The sequence below is a fragment of the Dendropsophus ebraccatus genome, chromosome 3, assembly GCF_027789765.1.
Source record: "Dendropsophus ebraccatus isolate aDenEbr1 chromosome 3, aDenEbr1.pat, whole genome shotgun sequence".
Taxonomy (NCBI): domain Eukaryota; kingdom Metazoa; phylum Chordata; class Amphibia; order Anura; family Hylidae; genus Dendropsophus; species Dendropsophus ebraccatus.
The window spans coordinates 88363822-88386843 of NC_091456.1; the positions used below are offsets into that span (position 1 = coordinate 88363822).

Sequence of the window (23022 nt, forward strand, 5' to 3'; positions counted from 1 at the left end):
CAAAGGTTTTACCAGGGGTAAGATAGCTGATGGCATCTGAAAACTCATCAACTGTAAAAGCAGTGTCTAGGTCAGAGGCTTCTGCACAGGTTAGAAAGAGCCCAGATGAGGGGAGGCAGAACAGCAAGATGAATAAAGATCAGTATATTATTGCCTAAATACTCTAATATCGAGGCAGTATCTCCATCATAAATGCAATCTGTTGTAGGAGAGGAAACTGAGGTGAGCTTGTTAAATAGGAACTGAACTAAATTGGTGAGAACCACCAATATACACACCACAGTCATAATGCTATTGTAGACCTTGAACCTAAACTAAATAGGAGGCAGTAGGTACCATCACACTTTCTCTTAACTGTAAGCTAGAAAAAGGAAAAAAAAAAAGAAAACTAGGCATTTCTAGGTGAGAAAGTCTCAGTAGGTAGAAGCTCTTACAACCTTTTCTCCAGGAGAAGAACAGCATCAGGTCCTTCAGATTTTTCTGGCAGGCCAACAATTCTGCTATTATTGCGTTTTCAAAGTGGTCCGTCTATACTTGGGATGCCTTTATCTATTGCTACGGTTCTGATATTTGCAAGGGAACTGGCTGATGTGTATCTTCAACCTCTGAAATGCTGTGCTACACCTCTATTGTGTACTCCTTGACCTTTAGAAGATCACGTTTTAGAATAAAGAATACTTGGCGCAACTCATCTACCTTCCATACCATCATGGTTTGACAGGAAGAGATAGCTGTCAGCATATCCTCAAAATTTTGATCTATATTACAGGCAGGGGTACTGGGAACGTTGGGGCGGACTGGGAGAACCACCAAAGAGATATGGCGAAGAATCTGGGGACTTGCTGCGGACAGGGGAAGTAGCCTTGGAGAAATGTTCCAATAGCTTGGCAGCATGCGACCTGACCTGGGATAGGAGAGCCATTCTTCCGAAGCTTTAAGCAGGGGGTCCCCCATGACAGATTCACCATATACTGGAGACTGAGGTTGCTCAGCAACGGTTTGCCTTTCTTGGTCCTGGTACTGGTCATAATTGAAAATGGTGTGCAGATCGTCGACAACTATAGGTAGCTGCAGCAGTTTAGCCCAGCAAAGGTTGATAACCGACAAGTAAGGCACCCTGGTGGCTACTGAAGATGGAGGCCTGTAGCACAGCAGAAATTAATATATGAAAATGAAGGTCTGCAGCACAGCAAGAGTTAATATCTGAAAATGGAAGAGTGCAGCACAGCAGGTGTTAATATCTGAAGATGGAGGAGTGCAGCACAGCATGAGTAAGTATCTGAAGACGGACTGCAGAACAACAGGAGTCAACATCTGAGGATGCAGAGCTGTAGCACAGCAGGTTTTAAAAGGAGCCATGTGTAAGGTCATAGAGAATAGCCAAACAGGAGGAGTAAATGCCTGCAGGTAATGAGCCACAAACATCCACAGTCTCACTTGAGGCAAAGAATGGATCCCAACTCACCGCCCACCAACAATATGAGAGATAACTGTGCCAATGCTTTCAGGTGCAGCAGGAGTGAGGCCACTTTACGTAGCTGAAATGGCAGCACGGATCTGGAAGCGGGAAAAGGAGCCCGGCTGAGGGAGACCAAGGACTATCAGGCACATCAGGGGGCTACAGAGGGGGTTCTAATAGAAAGCAGGCAAGTGACACTGCCAATGCTAGGTGCTGGTCAGCAGGAGAGGAGCCCACACACCATGTGGAGCTATAATGGCAGCACAGTGCTTTGGATTACCGGTGGCCTGGCAGGAGGACAGGGAGCCTAGCAGAGGAAAGCAGAGTCCAGGGTCAGCAAGCACTTCAGGGGACTTCAGAGGGGCTCTGACAGCCAGCAGGTAATCTGGGCCATCTTGTGTTCCACCAAGCCTGCATTCTAAATCCAGCCTTAGGGTCCTTTCACATTGCAAGATGTGGCTGCAAAGGATTATTATTCTAAAACAACCCATTCACGGTCATATGTCAGCTTGTTAGCTATTTAGATTTGAAATAACTTGCAGAACCTTGCAAGCAGATTTTACAGCCTCTGCAGGCAGAATCCAGACATGCCTAGTTGTGCTTTGTCTTTAACTTCAATGAAGTGCAAGAATCTCATGCCTTTGCCTGTTCAGTATAAACAACACAGTGCATAACAGCACACATATTGTGGCCAATATATGGACTGCCTAAAAATACTAAGGAAAAAAAAACTTTTCATGATCAGCAGTTCAAATTAAAGAACCCTTTAGGTTATATTCCCACTTATCATTTTGGGCCTTTTTTTTTTATCCAAGAACAAGGTAAATAACTTGCTTACATAGTGTTCTTGAGAACATTCAGGGACAGCGAGAGTACCGCCTGGAAAACAGGGATACAGCCTAGGTAATAGGCTGTATCCCTGTTTTCCAGGTGGTACTCAAGCTGTCTCCACCTTCACAGGGAACGGGAAGGTAGCGGGAGTCAAATGCCGATGGTTCGGGTTCGTACGAACCTGAACCTCGGCCCTGTTCGATCACCTCTACTCATGGAGCCCACTGATTCTGATGGTGTTTCTAAGATATGTTGTTGTTGTTGTGGTGCCTGAAATGAGTGTTTCTTGCAAGTTTGCCATGGTATGTTGCATTGAGGTTTTAAACATTCACAGTCTTAGATTTTGGTTTGCAGAGAGGTAATATTAGATTATGCAAACTCCTAGGCAAATGTAATGGTCAGGAGAGCCTGAAGTTCAGGATGTACCTATAATATAGTAGCAGCATCAGCACTATGTACATGGTAACATCTGTACACAAACCTGCTTCGCTGCTGCCAAGAGGCTACAGCAGTCTCTACTGCAATAAGCCCTGCAGGTTGTGAGAGAGGTAGATAATATTGGGGACAGAACATCCTGACAGTTATCAAACTTGGGGAGGATCAAATCTGATCCCAGATATTATGTTCCTGAGAGTGATTAGAAGCAGCACAGGATGGTCATGTCATTGCAGAAGCAAGCAGAGATTTCCTAGCCTCCTGGCTAACTTTTAGGTCTGTATTAGTATCCTATTATACCCATGTTTTCCCTAAAGGGTACTTGACAGCACAGATATTCATAGTGGCAGTTTCCAGATGCCTGTCACACAAGCGTCACATACATACCTTGAACGATGGTGTGTGATCTGGCATCTTCATTAAAAACATTCTTTATTCAGTGTCAGGAGGCAGGTCTGCACGTGCTCCACTGTCCGGCTGCTGCTCTGTCTTCAGCCTACCACCCGCCTCCTCCACAATCTTTGGCAGCTGCAGGAGGTGGGTGGCAGCCAAAAGACAAAGCAGGGCCTGGAGAGTGGGGCAGGTGCAGACAGTGTCAAAGACCTACCTCTTTGACACTGTCAGCCCAGAATAAAGAACGTTTTTTCCGAATATGCCAGATCAAAGAGCATCGTTAAAAGGTATGTATGCACTGCTGGTGTGATCTAGAGGCATCTGGAAACAGGCACCATGGATATATGCATATGTGTACTGTCAGTTTTCCTTTAACCACCCCCCACACTTTATAGCCATTGTGCAAATTATTCTGCAATTCAGTACACATAGGGGGACATTTATTAAGTCCAAAGTTTTTTACGCCGGACTTAAAAATGTCCCCACATCACCGGCGCTACAGAGATGTAGAGGCGTACTGCCTCTACATAAATCCCGTCGCTCCGGTGCGCACAGCCGAAAACCTACGCCAGCTGAGGGCTGGAGTAAGTTTTCGGCGTATCTTTAAGAGGAAAAAATGCTGAATCGCGCAGACTGAGTCCGCGCCCCCCCGTTTTGCCCCCTGGTGTACCCGGCGGAAAGAGCCGATTTCCGTATATTTTATTCGCAAAATGGCCAATTTGCGAATAAAATATTTGCAAATCAGCTCTTTCCGCCGAAAAAAAAAGATACGCCAGATATCAGCAATATGAGCAATTTGTAGTGGCCAAAACACTTATCAGGGCCTCTGAAGGTGCTGTGGAAAGTGGGAATATTTTCATGCCCTTGATACTTGACAATTTTTCTAAATTGCGTTTAAGTTTTATTTATATTGCATCCCTGTTGGTAAACATAAGCATGTTATGCTTACCTCTCAGCACTCCCAGTGTCCCCGCTGACTGCAGCTCCCTTAAGTCCGAGAAAAAGTGGTCTTGGGAGTGACAGCCTGCCTAGCCAATCACTGGCTGTGGCGCTATCCCCTCTCAGCCAATGATTGGCTGAGTGGGCTTTTATTCCCAAGATAAGATGGTCTCGGAAGTAGCAGGGCTGCTGCCAGCAGGAAACACTATCTGAACACTGGGGGAACATGGAGAGGTAAGCATAACATGTTTATTGTGTTTACCAACAGGGCAGCGATAATCCCTTTAAGGGTATGTTCACACTGAGCAAATAGGGCAGCATTCCGTGGCGGAATCCTGCCGTGCTAAGTGTCCTACAGTGAGTGAATGAGAGGTGTGAAGTTGCAAATATTATTCTAATTAAATGATGGAACACAGCATACAATCTGCTGCAGATCCTGTCTGTGAATGGACCCTTATAGTTAAAAAAAAAAAATACCTAAAAAAAAAAAATGGTAAAAATACAGGTGACTTCAAGTAAAGTGCAAGAAATCTGTCCGGACAACCCCTTTAACTCACAAAATATAAAATTGGTGGTTTCCTCCACTGTCATCTTATTAGATATAAAAGTTAAAAACAAACAAAAAATACTGGTACTGTTACCTTTTTGTAAACATTACAATTACTGAACAAAACAGGACATATAAAATGGAACTAGCACAGCATAGTCCATTACTTTATTGGTTTCTTCTGGCAGGTAAATGATAGCATTTGTAACAAGTCCATATAGCTTTTTTTTCCTCCTCATAATTTTCTTCGTGTTCTCTTCCCTCCCATCGGCTTGTACACTACCAGAGGTAGCTCCAGTGTGCCCATTTTGTGTCCTTCTCCCAGATTCAAGTCAGAGAACATCATTCTTTTGTTAATCTTCATTCTCAAGGCTTTAGCAATTTCAACCATCCTATGAAGTAACATATGAAACCACAGAACGTGAAAATGCTGCTAGAAAGTAAATAATCTTGTATTTCACTAAGTATTCATCACAGTGAAGTCCTGTACGTTTTACACCAGGGCCGTGGAGTCGGAGTCATTGAGTTCTAGTGTGAGATAGACTCCAGCTTTCAAACTTTCAAAATTTTATTACTGAGTTTTCATATGGATTTTATAAATGTTCCTCATTATTCTAGCTTTTGCTCTATCAATCAAAGCCCTTTATTTAAAAAAAAATAAATAAATAAAAAAAAAAATAAAAACACAGAAAAAACCTCTCACATACATGTAGTTTCCGCCTATCAGTGAGTGAAGTGGCAGACAGCTGCAGTCACTGGCTGAGAGGGTAGCTGCTGTAGGGCCAGAATGATTCAGGAGCGCGGACGCTGACAGACAGCTGATAAATCTAGGCCTAAGGCTGACCCCTCTACATCATGGGTATCTGGTATTGTTAAGTGTTTTGTTGTGTATGGTGAATATTTTGTTGGAAACATGAAGACTATCAGCAGAAAAGACCACCTGGTCCATCTAGTCTAGTTCTGAGTAGTTCAGGACATTGTGGCTGGAAACTAGCTGCATCCACAGCACACACACACAGAGGATAAGCTGCTTTTTTATGTTTGTTCCTACTCCCTCAGAAGTCACCCCAGGATCATGTAGGACATTACACTGAAGCCGCTTGTAGGACAAATAAGTTCCCTGGTGTCTGACAAGACATTTATAAAAGAGCTGGAGTTGGAAATCAGGCCTGCTAAAATTCAGAAGTTGGAAATGCAGCTTACTGACTCCACAGCCCTGGTTTACACAGGACTGATTGCAGAATGCACTAATAAAAAGGTACTAACAGCATGGACTACATATGCCACAGCTAAGAGTCTGCTCATCTGTCCACATACATGAGACCTTCACCAAGACAGGGCCCCTTTCAATGCAGTCCTCAGCATAAGGTATGATCAAACGTGAGTTGGCAAAACGCACGTAAAGAAGGCAGAAGGTATTCTCCAGGACCACAATAGAGACTTTACAGGCCCTTTAGTCCAGCGAGATGCTTTAATGTAAGGAGAGGCTTCCTTACCTGTCTTCTGTAAGCTTTAGATCCCTCTGTAATAAAGTTAGATCCACTTGAAAATCAGAAATATGCAATGCCAGGGCTAGGACTTGAGATACAATTTTACATTTCATTGTCGCAGATATAGAATTTTGTACCCTAGAAAAGAAATATAAAGTCATGTCATGCTAGCTGCAGCAGAGAACACAATAAACAAGGCTTTCTCATTCAGCATTTTCTTTCACTGGGCTGGGTACAGAAGGCAATTTTTACTTATGGGAAAAGAAGGGGGTTTAAATTTAAAATGAATTGAATAAAAATTTTAAATAGATTTAAAACCCCTACCTACATTTGATGTACATGTACATCCATATCAAGTAGGGCCAAGTCTGGCCATTTAACACCTTCGACGCCACAGTCAAAAGTAACTGCAGAATCTAGGTAGTTAGATGCCAAAAAACAAAACCCCCTACTTAAAAAAAAAAAAGAATTGCCCTTTTCCCATTTTGCCTTAAAACCTTTTTTTTGTTTCACAAAATTGTAAAATGAAAGATGGCATTAAAAAGTACTACTTTCTACAAAACAAATATGCGCCCATTAAGATGTTGATGAAAAAATTAAAGAACAAAGCTACGGCTATAAAAGGAGGAAGAAGGAATGAAAATATCACCAAAAAATTCTGCAGTGGGAATTTAATTTTTTTTTTTATTTAAAGGAGTCATTTGTCTCAGCTACAAGCCTCATTTACGTTCTGTAGTTCTAATAAGTCGCTGCCTGTCCTGTCCTTTAGGCCTCACCAAGTCGTGTCATTGAACAGGGCCTGGCCTTCACACAACCCACTCTCCTGTCCCAACTCTCATGATGCTTGATGCATAGCAGACAGTTCAGTCTGTCCTCTCTGCTCCCTAAGGGTGCCTTTACACATATGGATATGAAAAGAAGAGAAATCTCAGTCTTTCCTTTATGACCTGTTCCCTGTATATAGTCTGTTCCTGGCTTTGGCTGCAAAAATCTGTCAGAAATCTATGTGTTTTTAAAGGCACCCTAAAGCTATGCCATGGCCCCTCTCTCCCTGCATAGACAAGGTACAGTGTAAAGGACGTACACTCTCAGCTAGTGTCTCTTTGATAGGTGCACAAGACCTTACCAGTCAAGCGAGGGATTAGACTTAGAAGATAGGAGTGCTGGGCCAGCTTGGTCTCGCAGGAGTATGGGACTTGTAGGGAAGAGTGTCGAGCTGATTAGACAGGAAGTGCCAGGGAAATTAAGACTGGACATAACAGCATACTAGGGGGGCTGCAGGTGGGTACTGGGATCAAATGAGTGCCAATGTATTGGTAAGTTGATCCCTGTACTGTGTTTAGTTTTTTGTTTTTTTAAGTTTTTGTTGAAATACTCCCTTACTATGTGCTAGGATACTTGTCCAGCAATAAAATAGATAGCAATACTAATTGAAATAATCAATGATTTCGTCATTGTTTATTCTCTTTTAATCTATATCTATAATCTAAGGGGCAGGCAATCATTTGAGAAAGAAGGCATTGCCAGCATGTGATATAGAAAAGAAAGGAGTAACTCACCTTTCATTTTTAAATGTTGAGACAGTGAAGTTCTTCATAAGGTTGGCAATTATAATACTTGGACATCCCATAGCAGCAAGATCTAAAGAAGGATACAAGATGTAACAGTGAAAAAGCTGCAATGATCTTCTAACTACAGCGGCCCAGGAATCTTCTTGCTAAGGCACTGCTTCAAAACTCCTTCATGAGAGAGAAGCTGAACACTCACAGAATCTACGATCACTATCTATACACCATGTGATCTCAAATTTCTTTGTGGGCAGGTACAAGAGAAAATAATAGGACTGCTCACTAGGAGATACGTAGGTAACTGCTAATTGGTTAAATTGTGTCAAATTATGCTATAAATAAATAGATTATAATATATTTAACGCAATCACTTTTTAAATCTTTTTTTTAAAACTGACCATGTGACCACAAATGGTGCACATATATGAAAAAAAGGTTAAATTCCACTAGCAACCCCCCTCATTAAGCAACTACAATTACAATGCATATGTAAAACTGTGACTTACCCTTCCGCTTGACAGTTTTTAATTTACTGAGTTTTATCAGCGTGTCCACAAACCACAGAGCACGGGCTTGTCTATCAATGTCTTTTGCAAGTTTTAGTTCTCCAAGTTCATGCAGTACATAAGAACCATGCCTAGAAAGAAAAATAAAAATGGCCAAACCACATATAAGTTATCACTACTGTTGCATAAACAGCAATAACAGACTCCACAACGGCCAAGTGGGAATGATTACACATAAGCACATATTAGATCACTAATTGTGGGGTGATTTGCTAACTACATAAGGAGATGAGGAGGATAATTGGAAGAGTGCACCTCAGATATGGGTCCTATCACTTTGTAAACAGCTGGGGAAACATACCTAAAATGCACATTACAAACACATTTTAAAGTTTATGTTAAGTTTAAGTTTTCATACCTTATTTTATATCATACGTCATGGTGCTTGTTCCAGTAAAAAGTCATCTTTTTCAAAGTGCCACGTAGCCCCGCCCCTCCGTGACATCACTGGCGCATAGGCCCTTCCCCTCGGCAGACACTTGTATGGGCCGACCTAGAGGGGGTGGGGCCTAGACCTTTAGGCTGGCCTGTTCCAATGGTGCAGAGGCGATGGTACCTAAAAAGCTATGACGTCACAGAGGGGCGGGGTCTACTGTGCTGTTGTGGGCAGGGCTAAGTAGCGCTTTGTGAAGCTCCGCCCAGGTAGCACAATCCACAGATGATATGATTATTTTTTACTGGAACAAGCACCATGACGTATCATATAAAATAAGGTATGAAAACTGCTAAATTTACCCCTTACCCTGTGTAAGAGAAGTCATAATGCAAAAAGTGGGTGACAGTGTCACTTTAAAGAGAATTTGTCAGCACTTGGACCTGACATATGTGACAGCACCCTAGTGGACATGGTACCTCTAGTTTATCTGTCTATGTAGCAAAAATGTGCAATACTCATTTTCTTACTGTAAACAATGTCAAAAAGGAGTCAGTGGTCATCTATAAAAGATGAACCATACAAATAGATCAAAATTTTCTGTTCTATCTACAGCTGCTTTGGGGTTAACTTGAAGGGCGTGGCCAGCAGGTTTCCACCAGCTTCATCACTGTAAGAATATCACAGTAGCACTAACTATGGTTTATATATAATTTTCTGTATTTAGGGCAGTCAAAGATGCACCAAATTGTCTGAATGGATATTTAAACATACAGAGCTACTCTGCTAGACTCACAACTTACAAGCTTTGCATGTGTCTGCACTAATAAAACCTCTGTTATTTGCATGCACATAGAAGACATCCAAAAGCATCATACTTCCAACCCCATAATGAATGAATACATTATAATTTTGGCTTACTCTTTTTTTTCTATCTTTGTCTGGATCTCATCCGCTGTAATATCCTTAAAAGCAGCAGCAACATTTTCGAGAGCCGCGTATTCAGGCGGAGGAATGACTTATGAAAAGGTTAAGTACAAGGATATATAGATAATAATGGCGTACCACATGTATGATTTGCTGTTATAGTAGCATATATGCATGAGCTTTTATATCAAGTATGAGATATTTCTTCTAGCAGCACACAAAGCATCTGCAACTCTCCAACATACATTTTAAATGTATCCATAAACCCCCAATAATGTAAGGAGGTAGGGCTGGGCGGTATACCGCAAAAATACCGATACCATCACTGGCGTCGGTTAACCGACTTCAACTTAGCCAGGACGGTATTTGCGGTATTTTTGTATCTCTATGTCAGAATGCCCCCTCCCTGCACCCGTCCTGTCAGAGCGCACACACACGAGCTGCCCAGCACGAGCGCTGCACATTATGTGCAGGGGCACCGGTATCAGAGTGGGTAGTGGAGGAGCAGCAGGGTCCGGGTGAGAATGCCCCCCCCCCCACCCCCGCGCACCAGTCCAAGCGACCCCCCCCACCCATTCTGTCCAAGCACCTGTCCGCCCTCCCCACCCGTCCGGTCCAAGGCCCCGTCCCACCGCACCTGTCCTGTCTAAGCGCCCACGACACGTCCGGTCCGGTGACCCTGCACACTGAGGACGACAGGACAGCCGCCCCCAGATGCTGCTATGACATGTCCGCGTCCCTGCACACACAGGACATCATGTGCAGAGCTCGCCAGCCGGGTGGTTTCGGACAGGACTGGTTTGGGGGGGGGGGGGGGGGGTTAGGCACCGGTCCCGTCTAAGCCCCCCCCCCAGCTGGCGAGCTATGACATGCCTGTGTAGGGACGCAGGCATGTCATAGCAGCACTTGGCGGCGGCTGTCCTCTAGTCCCCTCAGTAACAATACAGGGCTGTAACATAGGAGGAATGAATGGCTGGAGCAAGTTATAGGAGACAGTGCTGTGGGTGGCATCCTGCCTGCTGCACCCCATTCATTCCTCCTAGGCTACAGTCCTGTATTCCTACTGAAGGAACTACAGTCATACACCCCTGTCCGCCCCGCCCTCCCCTCACCCTGTATAGTCATACACCCCTAATCGCTAGAGATGAGCGAACCAGCCGGATTTCTGGTTCGTTTGAATCAGAAATCTCGGCGGCTGACTCCCTCTGTGCAGCGGGTGGATACATTGTAAGGAACGCCTGGAAAACTGGGATACAGCCAATGCCAATGGCGTTATCCCATTTTTCTAGGCGTTCCTTACGATGTATCCACCCGCTGCACGGAGGGAGCAGACAGCGGGAGTCAGCCGCCGAGATTTCTTATTCATACGATCCAGAAATCCGGCTGGTTCGCTCATCTCTACTAATCGCCCCCCATTTAGTCATACACCCCTATCCACCCCCTACCCCTATGTGCTCCCTGTATAATCATACACCCCTATCCCTATGTGCCCCCCTGTATAGTCATACACCCCTACCCCTATGTGCCCCCTGTATAGTCCTGTAACTCTATCCCTATGTACTCCCATGTATAGTCCTGTAACTCTATCCCTATGTACCTCCTGTTTAGTAATACACCCCTATCCATCCCCCTCCGTATAGTCATGCACACCTATCCATCCCCCCCCCCATATAGTCATACACACCTATCCACCCCCCCCCATATAGACCCCCTAATAATGGCAAATAATAATAATAATGATAATAGACTAAGCACGGGTTGCTGCTTAGTGAGTTCTTTTTTACTTTTTTTAAATCAAAATATTGCCAGTTTGGCATGGCAAATGGGTGTGGTTTGTAAAAAGGGGCGTGCCAGAATTATAGTTGAATTATCGTTACTGCAGCTACATGTGCGATAAACCGCAATATTGATTTAGGCCATTATCGCCCAGCCCTATAAGGAGGTCAAAAGTGTGCTTTGTCCTTTGTTAGTGTAGTTTATATAAGGGTTTAAATTTGGTTACTTCACTATTCCATACAGCAATATACAATATACACTCACCGGCCACTTTATTAGGTACACCTGTGCAACTGCACGTTACCACTTAATTTCTAATCAGCCAATCACATGGCGGAAACTCAGTGCATTTAGGCAGGTAGACATGGTCATTACAACCAAGGTAGGCAGAAGAGCATCTCTGAAGGCACAGTACCTCGAACTTTGAGGCAGATGGGCTACAGCAGCAGAAGACCACCCATTGCTAGCATGGTGTACCTAATAAAGTGGCCGGTGAGTGTAGAACGCACCTGTCTATGCCAAATGTCTGAGGAATTTCCTCCAATGGGCACGGTGAGTTACAGCGTGAAAAGTATATTATAGGGTGACCTTTTCTGGAGATTTGCTTAGATGGCCACTTAATTAATTGAGCATTCTGAAGTTATCTGGAATCTGAAAAAGGGTGCTTAGTTTACCCTATAGAAGGATACGATCATCGAATTTGTAAACGTCCTCTAGTTTGTCTGCTTGGGCATTACATAAAGGCAAGTACAATGAATAGGATTCCTCTTCTATTTTGACCACAGCTTCTTGCACCAGTTCTGTAGAAATGGCATATAGGGCATATTAAACACAATTGAAATGTCAAATACATTTGTTACACATGCGTGAGAGAGACTGTGTGGGAAAGAGAGACCACCAGTGAACTGACGTCTCCTCACAGCAGCAAAGGAAGGCCTTCCACGTACTATCACACAATCTGGAAGAAGATGGCTTTTCGGCTTTGTGTTCCAAATTACAGTGTAGGAAAGGAGATTCAAATGATCTATAAGGCGCCACAAAATGTAGAATTTTTTATTTTTTTACCTTTATGCTCAGCACCGTTTGTGTACTTTGTAGTTGAATCCGTATGCTTGTGAGGCAGTTTGGTGCACTGGTAGCAGGGCTACCTCCGTCAGTGCACCGATCCTCCCCAACTGGCCCGCCCCTTCTAATAAATAATGGAGCAGAGCTCTGCAGTGAAATTACGCCGGCCGCTCATCACTGCAGAGGACCGGATGAGTATTCATTAGGAGAGGTGGGGTGGACTGATGCACTGAGGGTGGTAGTCCTGTCCCCAGTGCATCAACCCACCTCATTAGTATATGGATTAAACTACAAAGTGCACAACAACGTTGCTGAGGATGAAGGTAAGAAGCTTCCCTTCATCCTCAGCACCCCGTGGGACATATAAGCAGGTTAGATATTTCCAACCTGCGGATAGTTTTCTTTTATTCTGCCAAATGAAACCTGCAGGTACACCACAGTATACATCTAAGTACATTTTTCTTAGTATTCCATTGTACCTAACATTTCAAATGTGAATAAGCCCTAAACCAGAAAACTGAGGTATCTACCAACATGTTCACATTGCACAAATTCTCTGACAATTCACAACCAAAACACTTATTTCTAGTGCACTTTTGTAAGCTGATTATGCAAAATTATCCCCACAGTGACTCCAAGAAACAATGCAGGTAAAAAGGGGCAATTTATACCCCATACATATGTTCCAGGAAGAATTCTTGAAAAACATACAGGTTTTTGCACAAACCACAGAACCTGTCAGGAATAATAATAAAAAAAAATGCTGGCCATAACACTGACAGAATCCTGAAATTGTGGACACGGCACGATAACTAATAGTGTCATCATAAAAGTGTATTTATAGGAAATGGTTGCTTAGCAAGCCGCAAACATTTTTCCTGGCTGGAATTTGTAGAAGCAATCTACATTATTAGACAAATGGCAAGTCATCTATTTGTTGTGCAGTAATGTAGGCATCATTATATCTATAAACCCTGTTACCATGTAAACATAACTGGAATGTGAATCTGTGAAACCTTTTCCCTTAAAAATAATTCATCACCTATCCACAGGAGATAGCGATCAGCAATTTGTCAGCATTGTAGCATTAACAGGAGCACTGGTCACACATGTGCACTACTGCACCATTCACAAGGGACACTCAGAGACACTGTTCTCGAGATTGCTCATCAGCCTGATGATGGAGCCACAGAGATCACACATGTATCACGCATCGTGTGGATAGATAATAAATAATTTTAGTGAAAGGCCTAAATTTAGTGCTTACCTGTTGTTCCCCTGGATTCGATAATAACTTCAGCTGCCTTTGCCATTTCTTTACTTAAAATTTCACTGCCGACCTGGTTCAGCTTTCGTGAACTCAAAGCACGTTTCTGTTTGTTAGTTCCGAAGGCTTCAATCAAAGCATCAACCTATTTAACAAAGAGAGGTAATGAACATGCACATATTACAGTGGTTGCAGCATCAAATGTGAATATCGCATGTGTACCCCCAAGTAAGTATTTCACTCAGCCCTGGTTTTACATGGGACTGAGGCTTCTCAGTAGTCAGAGACTTAAAGAGGTTGTTTAAGAAAAATGCAGAAGTCCGACCTCTGCCAATCTCCGTATCGGGCGCCACCGGCTCTACTATGAATAGAGTACTTGCGTGACCCACGGCTCTATTCATTGCTATGGAGGTGATGGAGAGAGCAGAGTAAGCCGGAAAGTGCTTAGTGAGCTCTCTCCGGCACCTCCATAGGAATAGTCTCGCCGGAAAGAGCAGAGTAAGCCAGAAGAGTGCTTTCTTGGCTCTCCGGCATCTCCATAGGAATGAATAGAGCCGTTGAATACAGGTGAATTTTTCCTGGAATACCCCTTTAATGTAGGCCAAAAACACTGGATGACACTCCCAAAAAACCTGTTTAAGTTAAGGTTGTTGCTGACACGAATTCTATTACAGGACGGTGCAGAGGATTTACAAAGATGCAGGCAGCAAGCTGTGCCAGGCCCTGATAAGGCACAATGCTTTCTGTGGATTGGAGTGGCTTTATTCAGTACATGGGCTCGTGCTCACACTCCTATCCGTGTCAATTATATCACGCAAGAAAAAGGCTTAAGTTCAGCATGAAATGTTTTGCAGCTTTATTTTTTAAAATTTTTACCAGTAACATGCACACGCAGCGATACCATCTCCAACGCGTTTCTGATGCACTAAGCACCCTTAGAGCCATATTACAAGGGGCGAATATCATTTGAAAAATCCTTAGATCGTTTTGACTTAAACAATAATGGTTTTGTGTAATAGCAGGCAACGATTAAACGACCAACGAGAAATATTTTCATCATTGATCGTTCACAAATCGTTCCAATATCGTTTGGTCTAATAACACCAAGTCTATCAGCCAGGAAAGGACGAGCGCAAGAACGACCCTGTGTAATAGGGTGAACGATTTAAGATTGTTAGTCATAGTGGTCATTTGAGATCATTTATCGCCGAAAAATCATGCAGTGTAATACCACCTTTATGCTGCGTTTGCACGAATCGATAATTCGCCCAATTGATCGTTTAACGTTTTTGAAGCAACGATTTGGTTTTTATAACGATCAGCGTTTAGACGAATAAATAGATAGAAAAATCGTTAGAAAATTCATAAGAAAAATCTTTATTGTGATCGGTTTTTAAGATCGCTTAAGCCTATCTTTCACATAGGGTGAATCTTTGAAAGACTACACAAAGCGATCTGCGAATTTTTAGCGAACGACGATTTGAGAACATGTTGAAAGATCAAAATGAACGATTTCTCGCTCATTGCTTGATCGTTTGCTGTGTTTACACGGAACGATTATCGCTCAAATGCGATAGTTATTGCGAAAATTTGAACGATAATCATTCCGTGTAAACCCAGCATTAGTCATGACAACTACACCTTGTGTTTGGCCGCATTAAACAACCAGGTACGTGTGGAGCCCACCACTCACACAGGTGGGCGTGATGACGGGAAGCACAGCACACCTAGATACTAATAAATGAGCCTTACAATCCACATTGTGGTTTACAAATTGTTAATGCCAACAACATTATATCACACCTTTTGGTAGGGTTTATACGTGAAAATGTTTACATCTGTGCAATTACAGGTTATAGTATCATTATAGCAGGATTAGGACCTGCATACCAGAATTTAACGTATATACAAAAATATATACACACACACACTATATGGTAGGTCAATAATAGATATGCATTTCTCTATGTAAATTCATACCTTGCAGAAAGCAAGTGTTTAGGTGAAATATCTTCTCTATATTCTATACTATGTAGTTTGAGAGAAGACACTGGACCCATGTGCATCTCCACAAAATGTTTTGATGCACCTGATGAATGTCATGCATGTTCATATGCTCCTGTTTTCAACTTTCTAGACATGCATCCTACATAGGATGGATTGCAGATTGTACCAGGGCTGTGGAGTCAGCAAGCCGCAGTTCAGACTCCTATATTTTATGAGGGATCGACTCATAAAATGGCCAATCAGACACCAGGGAAGTTATTGATCACACTGGTGTGACGTAAATCTGTCTCAGCAGCTTCTTTCTAATGTCATACATGATCCTGGGGTGACTTCTGAGTAAATAAGGTAGAGATATAAAGTAGATTTTCCTTTTTGTGTATGTGCAGTGGATGCAGCTAGTCTCCAGCCTCCATGTCCTGAACAATTCACAACTAGACTAGATGGGCCAGGTGGTCTTTTCTGCTGACAGTCTTCTGTGTTTCTAACTGAATATTCACCATATGTAAACACTTGCTTTCTGCACTGTATGAATTTACATAGAGACAGGCATATCTATTATTCACATTATACATTTTTCCATATGCTTTTTATCTGCTATACACACAGGGACGATTCTTGGTTCTCTGCTGCTTGAGGTGAAACCTGAAAGGGTGCCCCCTCAGTGCCCACACTGCCCCATTACCATACCCACCTCCCCAAGCCTATTGAAAATGATAAGTAAGGAGTGTGTGCAGAAAACCTGCAGCTAATAACAATAATAATAATAATAATAATAATAAGTGCATACACAATCCAGCTCACCATAAATCAGCCTCTTTAAGCACTACCTTCCATCATTAGTGAGGACAAGATAGAAAAAGCTTCAAAGTTTCCAATTCCACAACTGTGTATGGAATTCTTTAATCTTTATTACTTTTCCAGGAATAAAAGCTCCCGACATGTACAAGAGTCAATGCATTGTGACTGGTGATCTTACTCATGGTCATACTACTATTACACCTTGTGCTGCACATAAAGGGGTAGTGTAGTGACGTGTGAAGCATATAACAATACCTGCAGATTGTTTTCAGTTCTGACCTCATTGCATTCTACATCTGTGTCCTGCTATCATTTGCAGATCATGGGCTCAATGAAGTCAGTGGTGTGTAGCAGACAGTATCATTTATGGCCACTTCATGATATGTGAAATGGAAACAGCCCTGATACACATCTAATCCTGCTATATTATAATCTGTAATCGGGTTTATACTTATGAAAATGTTTACATCTATGCCATTGTCTACTAAAAGGTGTGTAGGAAGCTGAAGTATAATGTTGTTGGTATTAACCATAATGTGGTTTGTAAGGCTCATTTGTTACTATCTAGGTGTGCTGAGCTTCACGTCATCACGCCCAACTGTGTGGTTTTCTGTGTCATTGATTGATGGAGGGGAGAGGGGTCGAGGAGAATGAGTGAGCGCACAGAGGAGAAAAGGTAGCCCTGCACAGCACAACATCCTGTGATCTTATCTCACCAAGTTCCCAACCCAGCACTGAGCAGTGTGACCTGTGAATCCAGCGTTTTATGTGCCCAGTCTCTAAACTGCACAGTCTGCTTGTCTCCTCTTCCTGCTCACTCATCCCCCTCACCCCCCCTCCATAGGGTATAATGGACTCAGCCAACACGTCTTCACTTTGCTTCTCTGTAATGTAGGCGACTTTGCCTGATAATGAACAGATGAGTTCATTTAATGGAAATAATATTAAATAATAAGTTATATTAAATTCACTTCTACTGTGAAAATCACCATTTATGTGGCAGTAAACCCTTTCCTTCAGGACTGTATGTACATCCTTGAAATGAACATCTACATTAGCAGATACTTTAGTCTGACTCTTCACAATAACCTGTCATTTAGCAAAGTGTCTGTTAATGAAAATGTTTTCCGACATTACAAGGAGCAAAACGAAAGTTTGAATTGGTTTTCCAAGATAAAGAAAAATTATATTTTTGACTGTTAGGAGGGGGTACTTATATTTACCTCCTGGGCTCAAACCGCCACCTGTGTTCCCTGGCACCCACCCAGTAGACAAAGCGTGCTGTGTTTGGGGTCAGCGCATGCAGTTTCCACTCAGTCAGTCAGTCAGTGGCTGCATTGAGGTCCCACTTGAGCCCAAAAAAACCCTTTTACAGATATGAAACTGTTAACACACCTTGTCTCTGTAGGTTAACCTTGACTGGTCTCTGGTTTCTTCAGCTTGTTGATCTTCTACCAACCAGAAAAGAAAAAAAAATTACATACATACTGCACTTAATGTGTGTATGTGGTCTTATGGTAGATACATGCTATATTGCTATATTGGCAAAATCTGTCAATTTGTTATGTGAATGTGTATGGTTTGCAGTTCAGCTTCATTCATTTCAATGGAAATGAGCTGCAAGACCACACCCAAACTGAGCCCATCTTTGGACCAATTAAATTTCAATTTTATCAATGTCTTTTCGTAGGTGAGGTCTCCAGAAGTGGACGCACTGATAGTTCTATGAAGTGGTGCAAAGGAAAAAAAAAAAGTCTCTTTTGTCCACTTCAAACAATCACAGCACAGCTTTCATTTTTTTTCAGAACTGAATATGAAATGAAAGCCAAGCTTTCAGGGATTTTTACCATGCTAGAGTGGATTTTTCTTACCAGAACGGCTGTCCTCTAGTATTGGCTGCATACTGAAGTGTTCAGCATCATACACTTGCATCTTTCCAGTTTCTTTATTTAGTACCCCAACAAAATACCTGATAAACAAAATTTTACAACTGTTTATAGATCTACCCTGGTTGATGCACCAAAACAAAGCAAGTAGCAAGCTGTAGGAAAGTGGAAGTTTTGGATTTTTGTTGGACATAGCAACATGGAAGGCAAAATCTAAATCTTAGGTCTGGTAGAAATAAGAAAAGGGCAGGATATTGGATCTTTGATCTCTGCTAACAACCAATGATAAAAGGATTTACTGGTAAGCACAAAATACAATTTTCTTGGTAATATCATTGGTGGGCACAGCACTATGGGAAGTTCTGGGGGGGCATGTTATCCACCTAGTGCACAGCAGCTTGCCGTACCATGTAGCCCTGGCTGGCACCTGGGGATGAATCTAGTAGAACTTGGTGAAAGTGTGTACTGAGGCCCAGATAGATGCCTTGCAGACCAACTGTGAATGCCATACTGCCAAGGAGACCATAAGGTGAAACACATTGCAAATTTGTCTAAAGCGTGCATCTGACATGTCACTCTATAACTGTCAGGAACGCATATCTATGATGCATAATGCCATTTGAATGGCGATAATCTACATCCATGACTGCGGCTTAAAAACGTAGTCCAAAGTGACAAAATATGCAGTGGAAATCCAAGGCTACCCTCTAAATGTCTGCTGTGTGCTGTTCTTTTCCACCCATGAAAAATGCACCATGTGAACATATCCTTAATGTGCTCCTACCTGCATAGCGAGCTGGACTTCAAAGCTTCAGGAGTGAAATTTTTTCCAATGTAACTCAGCCTTTCTGTTTGTGCTGTCTGCAAAATATCAGAAAATGAGATATAACTACATCTATAAAACATACACTCACTAATAAAAAAAAAAGTTTTTAGAATCAAATAAAAGTTTGTATTTGTGAATAGTAATGATGATATATGTGAATACAACAACAGACTAAAAGGATAAGTGTTCTGGGGTAAACTGTACAATTAAAAAGAGGCTCTAGAACCCTGCTGGGTCGCCTCTAGCTTGGATACAAGATGAGATACGGCTGGCCATATAGGTATGCAGGTTCGCCCACAGACTATGCAGGGCCTGTAGATCCGGCCCATTTCCAGGATACCAAACCTGGCTTATCATAAATGCTCGACTTGTAATAAATCTGGCAAAAGAGCAGGCCAAGGAAGTGTTGTAATCTAGCAAAGACAGTCCTTGGGAACCCTTGCTTTGTGTGGGTATACATTATACTGCAGAAAAATGCCAGTCAGAAGCTGTGCAATGTGAGGCAACGAATAAGATCAATTGTTATATATGATGGCGTCCCAGATCATAACACCAGTAGTTCGCGCATTGTCACTTCAGGAATAAAAGCACACACTATAAGGCCTCCATACTGAAACCTGACTATTGTTGTATCCTAAACAGAACAAGCTTATGTCGCTAAAGACAATGTGGTTCCAGTCTGTAGAGGTCCATGGACGCAGTGCCACTAAATTTCCTTCTATTAAAAGGGGGGTCCAGGAAAACAATCATACTTAGCCGTGCTGTCGGGGCTGTGGGAGTCAGTAAAGTATACTTACCTGTCCTACTCTCCCCGCATAGAGTCTGTGATGACTGGCCAATGCTTCTCTGGTCCCTTCTATAAACACTGTGTAGGATAATAGCTTGAAGGGATAACAAAGATGCATCGAGTTGTCTTACCAAAATTCTCTGGCTTTTGGTAGGGGCCGTGGCAGCTTTGTTGTTATATAACGTAAAACAAACATTTTCTGGGGTTTGAACCGTTCCATTGGAAAACTGAACTGCAAAATAGAAAACACTGGACAGTTATTTTTTGCTTAAAACTTCAAACCATAAAAGGAAAAAAAAATACATGGCGTGACCATAGTCTAATGAAATGAAGCAATTGAGTACCATCAGACCCCAGCTTTCATTTTAAAATAGCAAAAACTGCACCAAGGATGACTGTAAAAAACTTTAAGTGACTGTACCACCAGGCCCAGGCTGAAGCACTGGAGGCGGGCCGACCCACCCTTAGTGGGAAGAAACCCCAGCCCCTCCATTGGGTGACTCCATTAGAATCAATGGAACCCTATTATAGAGGGGCTAGGGTTTCCTCCCACTAAGGGTGGGTCGGCCCGCCTCCAGTGCTTCAGCCTGGGCCTGGTGGTACAGTCACTTTATGGTGTGTTTACACAGAGAGATTTATCTGACAGATTTTTGAAGCCAAAGCCAGGAATAGATTTCAAAAGTTTTTCCTTTATGACCTGTTCTCTGTTTATAGTCTATTCCTGGCAAAAATCTGTCAGATAAATCTCTGTGTAAAGGCACCCTTACCCTCATCCTCAGCACCCCACGTGCTATAAGGGCATATCAGCAGGGTAAATACTTCAAACCTGCTGATAGTTTCCATTTAAAGGACAAGTCCGGTGAAAAATTTTATTTAAAAATTGTATTGCCCCCCAAAAGTTATACAAATCACCAATATACACTTATTACGGGAAATGCTAATGTGCTTTTTCCCTGCACTTACTACTGCATCAAGGCTTTACTTCCCGGATAAAATGGTGATAGCACGACCCGACTCCCAGAGCTGTGAGGGCTGTGGTTGCTGGAGATGATGTTGGCAGAGGGATGCTCAGTGTCCCTTCAGTGCCCTGTGTCCCTCAGTGTCCCCCTGCCATCATCCTCTCCAGCAGCCACAGCCTACACAGCTCTGGGAGTCGGGTCGTGACATCATCATGTTATCCAGGAAGTGAAGCCTTGATGCAGTAGTAAATGCAGGGAAAAAAGCACATTAGCATTTCCTGTAATAAGTGTATTTTGGGGATTTGTATAACTTTTGGGGGGCAATACAATACTTTAATAAAAAATTTCACCGGACTTCTCCTTTAATGTGTCTCAGACTTGGATCATCCAATTATTAGACATGTCAAAAGATATAAGTCACATTGGGTTTGACTCATAAGACCCCCTGGGTTGTGGCGATACAGTGGGGGAGAGCTCTGTACTGCCTGGCCAATCGAAGATCCAACTCTTTCGCTTAATAGACTCTAATCAGACAAGAGTTGGATTTGATTGACAGCCGGGGAGAGACATGCACTGCCACGCTCTCTCTTCAGCTGTATCTCCAGATCGCAGCAGAGAGACCGATGGGATCAATAACTTTGACATGTCAGAAGTTATTACAAATGACAGTAATGCTTTTAAATAAATATAATGTAACCAGTAAGTTATCTGAACCTTAAAACAGACAACTTGTGACACAAAACACAAAAAGCCATATTACTGCGGCCAAAGAAAAGTGATGAATAAAGAAAGAATGAGAAAACTGTGTGAGCAGTAAGGCCTGCATTGGCTCGGTGACTCCACTCCCTTCTGCCATGATGGATAGGGAATACTAGTGCTGCATATATGTATAGTATATGTATAGGAGGAGCCCTCCCAGCAGCAGCAGACAGAGCAGGCTGCACAGCGCACAGCTCATGGCGACTATCCAGCGCGGCTACACGTCTCACCCAGCAGAGCCGGCCGCTCGGGCTCGCCCCGGTACTCCCAGGCGGCTTTACCAGCCATGTCTCTCACACACGTGGGCAACACGGACTTCCTACTTGCTAGTGGGAGGGAACCAGCAAACTAACCAATGCTACGAACACTGCCATCAAGAAGGACCACGGCTCTCCGCTCCACACGTGTCTGCAGCGCACTGCGCCCTCTGCTGGTCACTGCCCGACAATACCTGCGCATAAGGAATGGCTTACTGTAATAAAGCTTGGCCAGGATTTATTGGAGACCAGAGGAGGACTTTCCTTAGATGGTGCCTGCACGATATGATTGTTAGTGGTCAACAGCAACATGCACTAAATAATTTGTCTATATAACGTCCTATAATACCAAAATTACACTGCAATACAATGCATAAATAAGGCTGTGTATACTGCACTGCACTACAATACATAGATAAGGCTGTGTACACTGCACTACAATACATAGATAAGGCTGTGTACACTGCAATACAATACATAAATAAGGCTGTGTACACTGCAATACAATACATAAATAAGGCTGTGTACACTGCAATACAATACATAGATAAGGCTCTGTACACTGCAATACAATACATAGATAAGGCTGTGTACAATACAATACATAAATAAGGCTGTGTACACTGCAATACAATACATAAATAAGGCTGTGTACACTGCAATACAATACATAAATAAGGCTGTGTACACTGCAATACAATACATAAATAAGGCTCTGTACAATGCAATACAATACATAGATAAGGCTGTGTACAATACAATACATAAATAAGGCTCTGTACACTGCAATACAATACATAAATAAGGCTCTGTACACTGCAATACAATACATAGATAAGGCTCTGTACACTGCAATACAATACATAGATAAGGCTCTGTACACTGCAATACAATACATAAATAAGGCTCTGTACAGGGGCGTAGCTAATGACTCCTGGGCCCTGGTGCGAGAGGTCAACTTGGGCCCCCCCCTTCCTCGACCAAGTGATGCTATTGGTATATGTGTATATTATATATATATATATATATGTGTATATATATATATATATATATATATATATATATATATACACCAAGACAGATATTACGAATAACGATCTTAAGATA

The 23022-nt window shown here is 42.6% G+C and overlaps 1 protein-coding gene across 2 annotated transcripts; it reads right to left on the minus strand.

The window, feature by feature from the left end:
* Positions 1-4717: 4717 nt before the first annotated feature.
* Positions 4718-22160, minus strand: POLR1E (RNA polymerase I subunit E). Of its 2 annotated transcripts, none has more exons than XM_069964366.1 (12): positions 22012-22160; positions 20072-20172; positions 19112-19188; positions 18313-18410; positions 17837-17892; positions 13637-13781; positions 11994-12104; positions 9523-9619; positions 8169-8299; positions 7654-7735; positions 6101-6232; positions 4718-4996 (listed from the first exon to the last, which is right to left on the minus strand). In XM_069964366.1, the coding sequence occupies exons 1-12, from the start codon at positions 22115-22117 to the stop codon at positions 4840-4842; spliced, it is 1293 nt and encodes a 430-aa protein (XP_069820467.1). In that variant the 5' UTR covers positions 22118-22160; the 3' UTR covers positions 4718-4839. The 2 variants fall into 2 exon arrangements, with proteins under 2 accessions (XP_069820467.1, XP_069820468.1); XM_069964367.1 differs by lacking the exon at positions 22012-22160 and adding an exon at positions 21889-21988 and having other exon boundaries at positions 4721-4996.
* Positions 22161-23022: the final 862 nt, after the last annotated feature.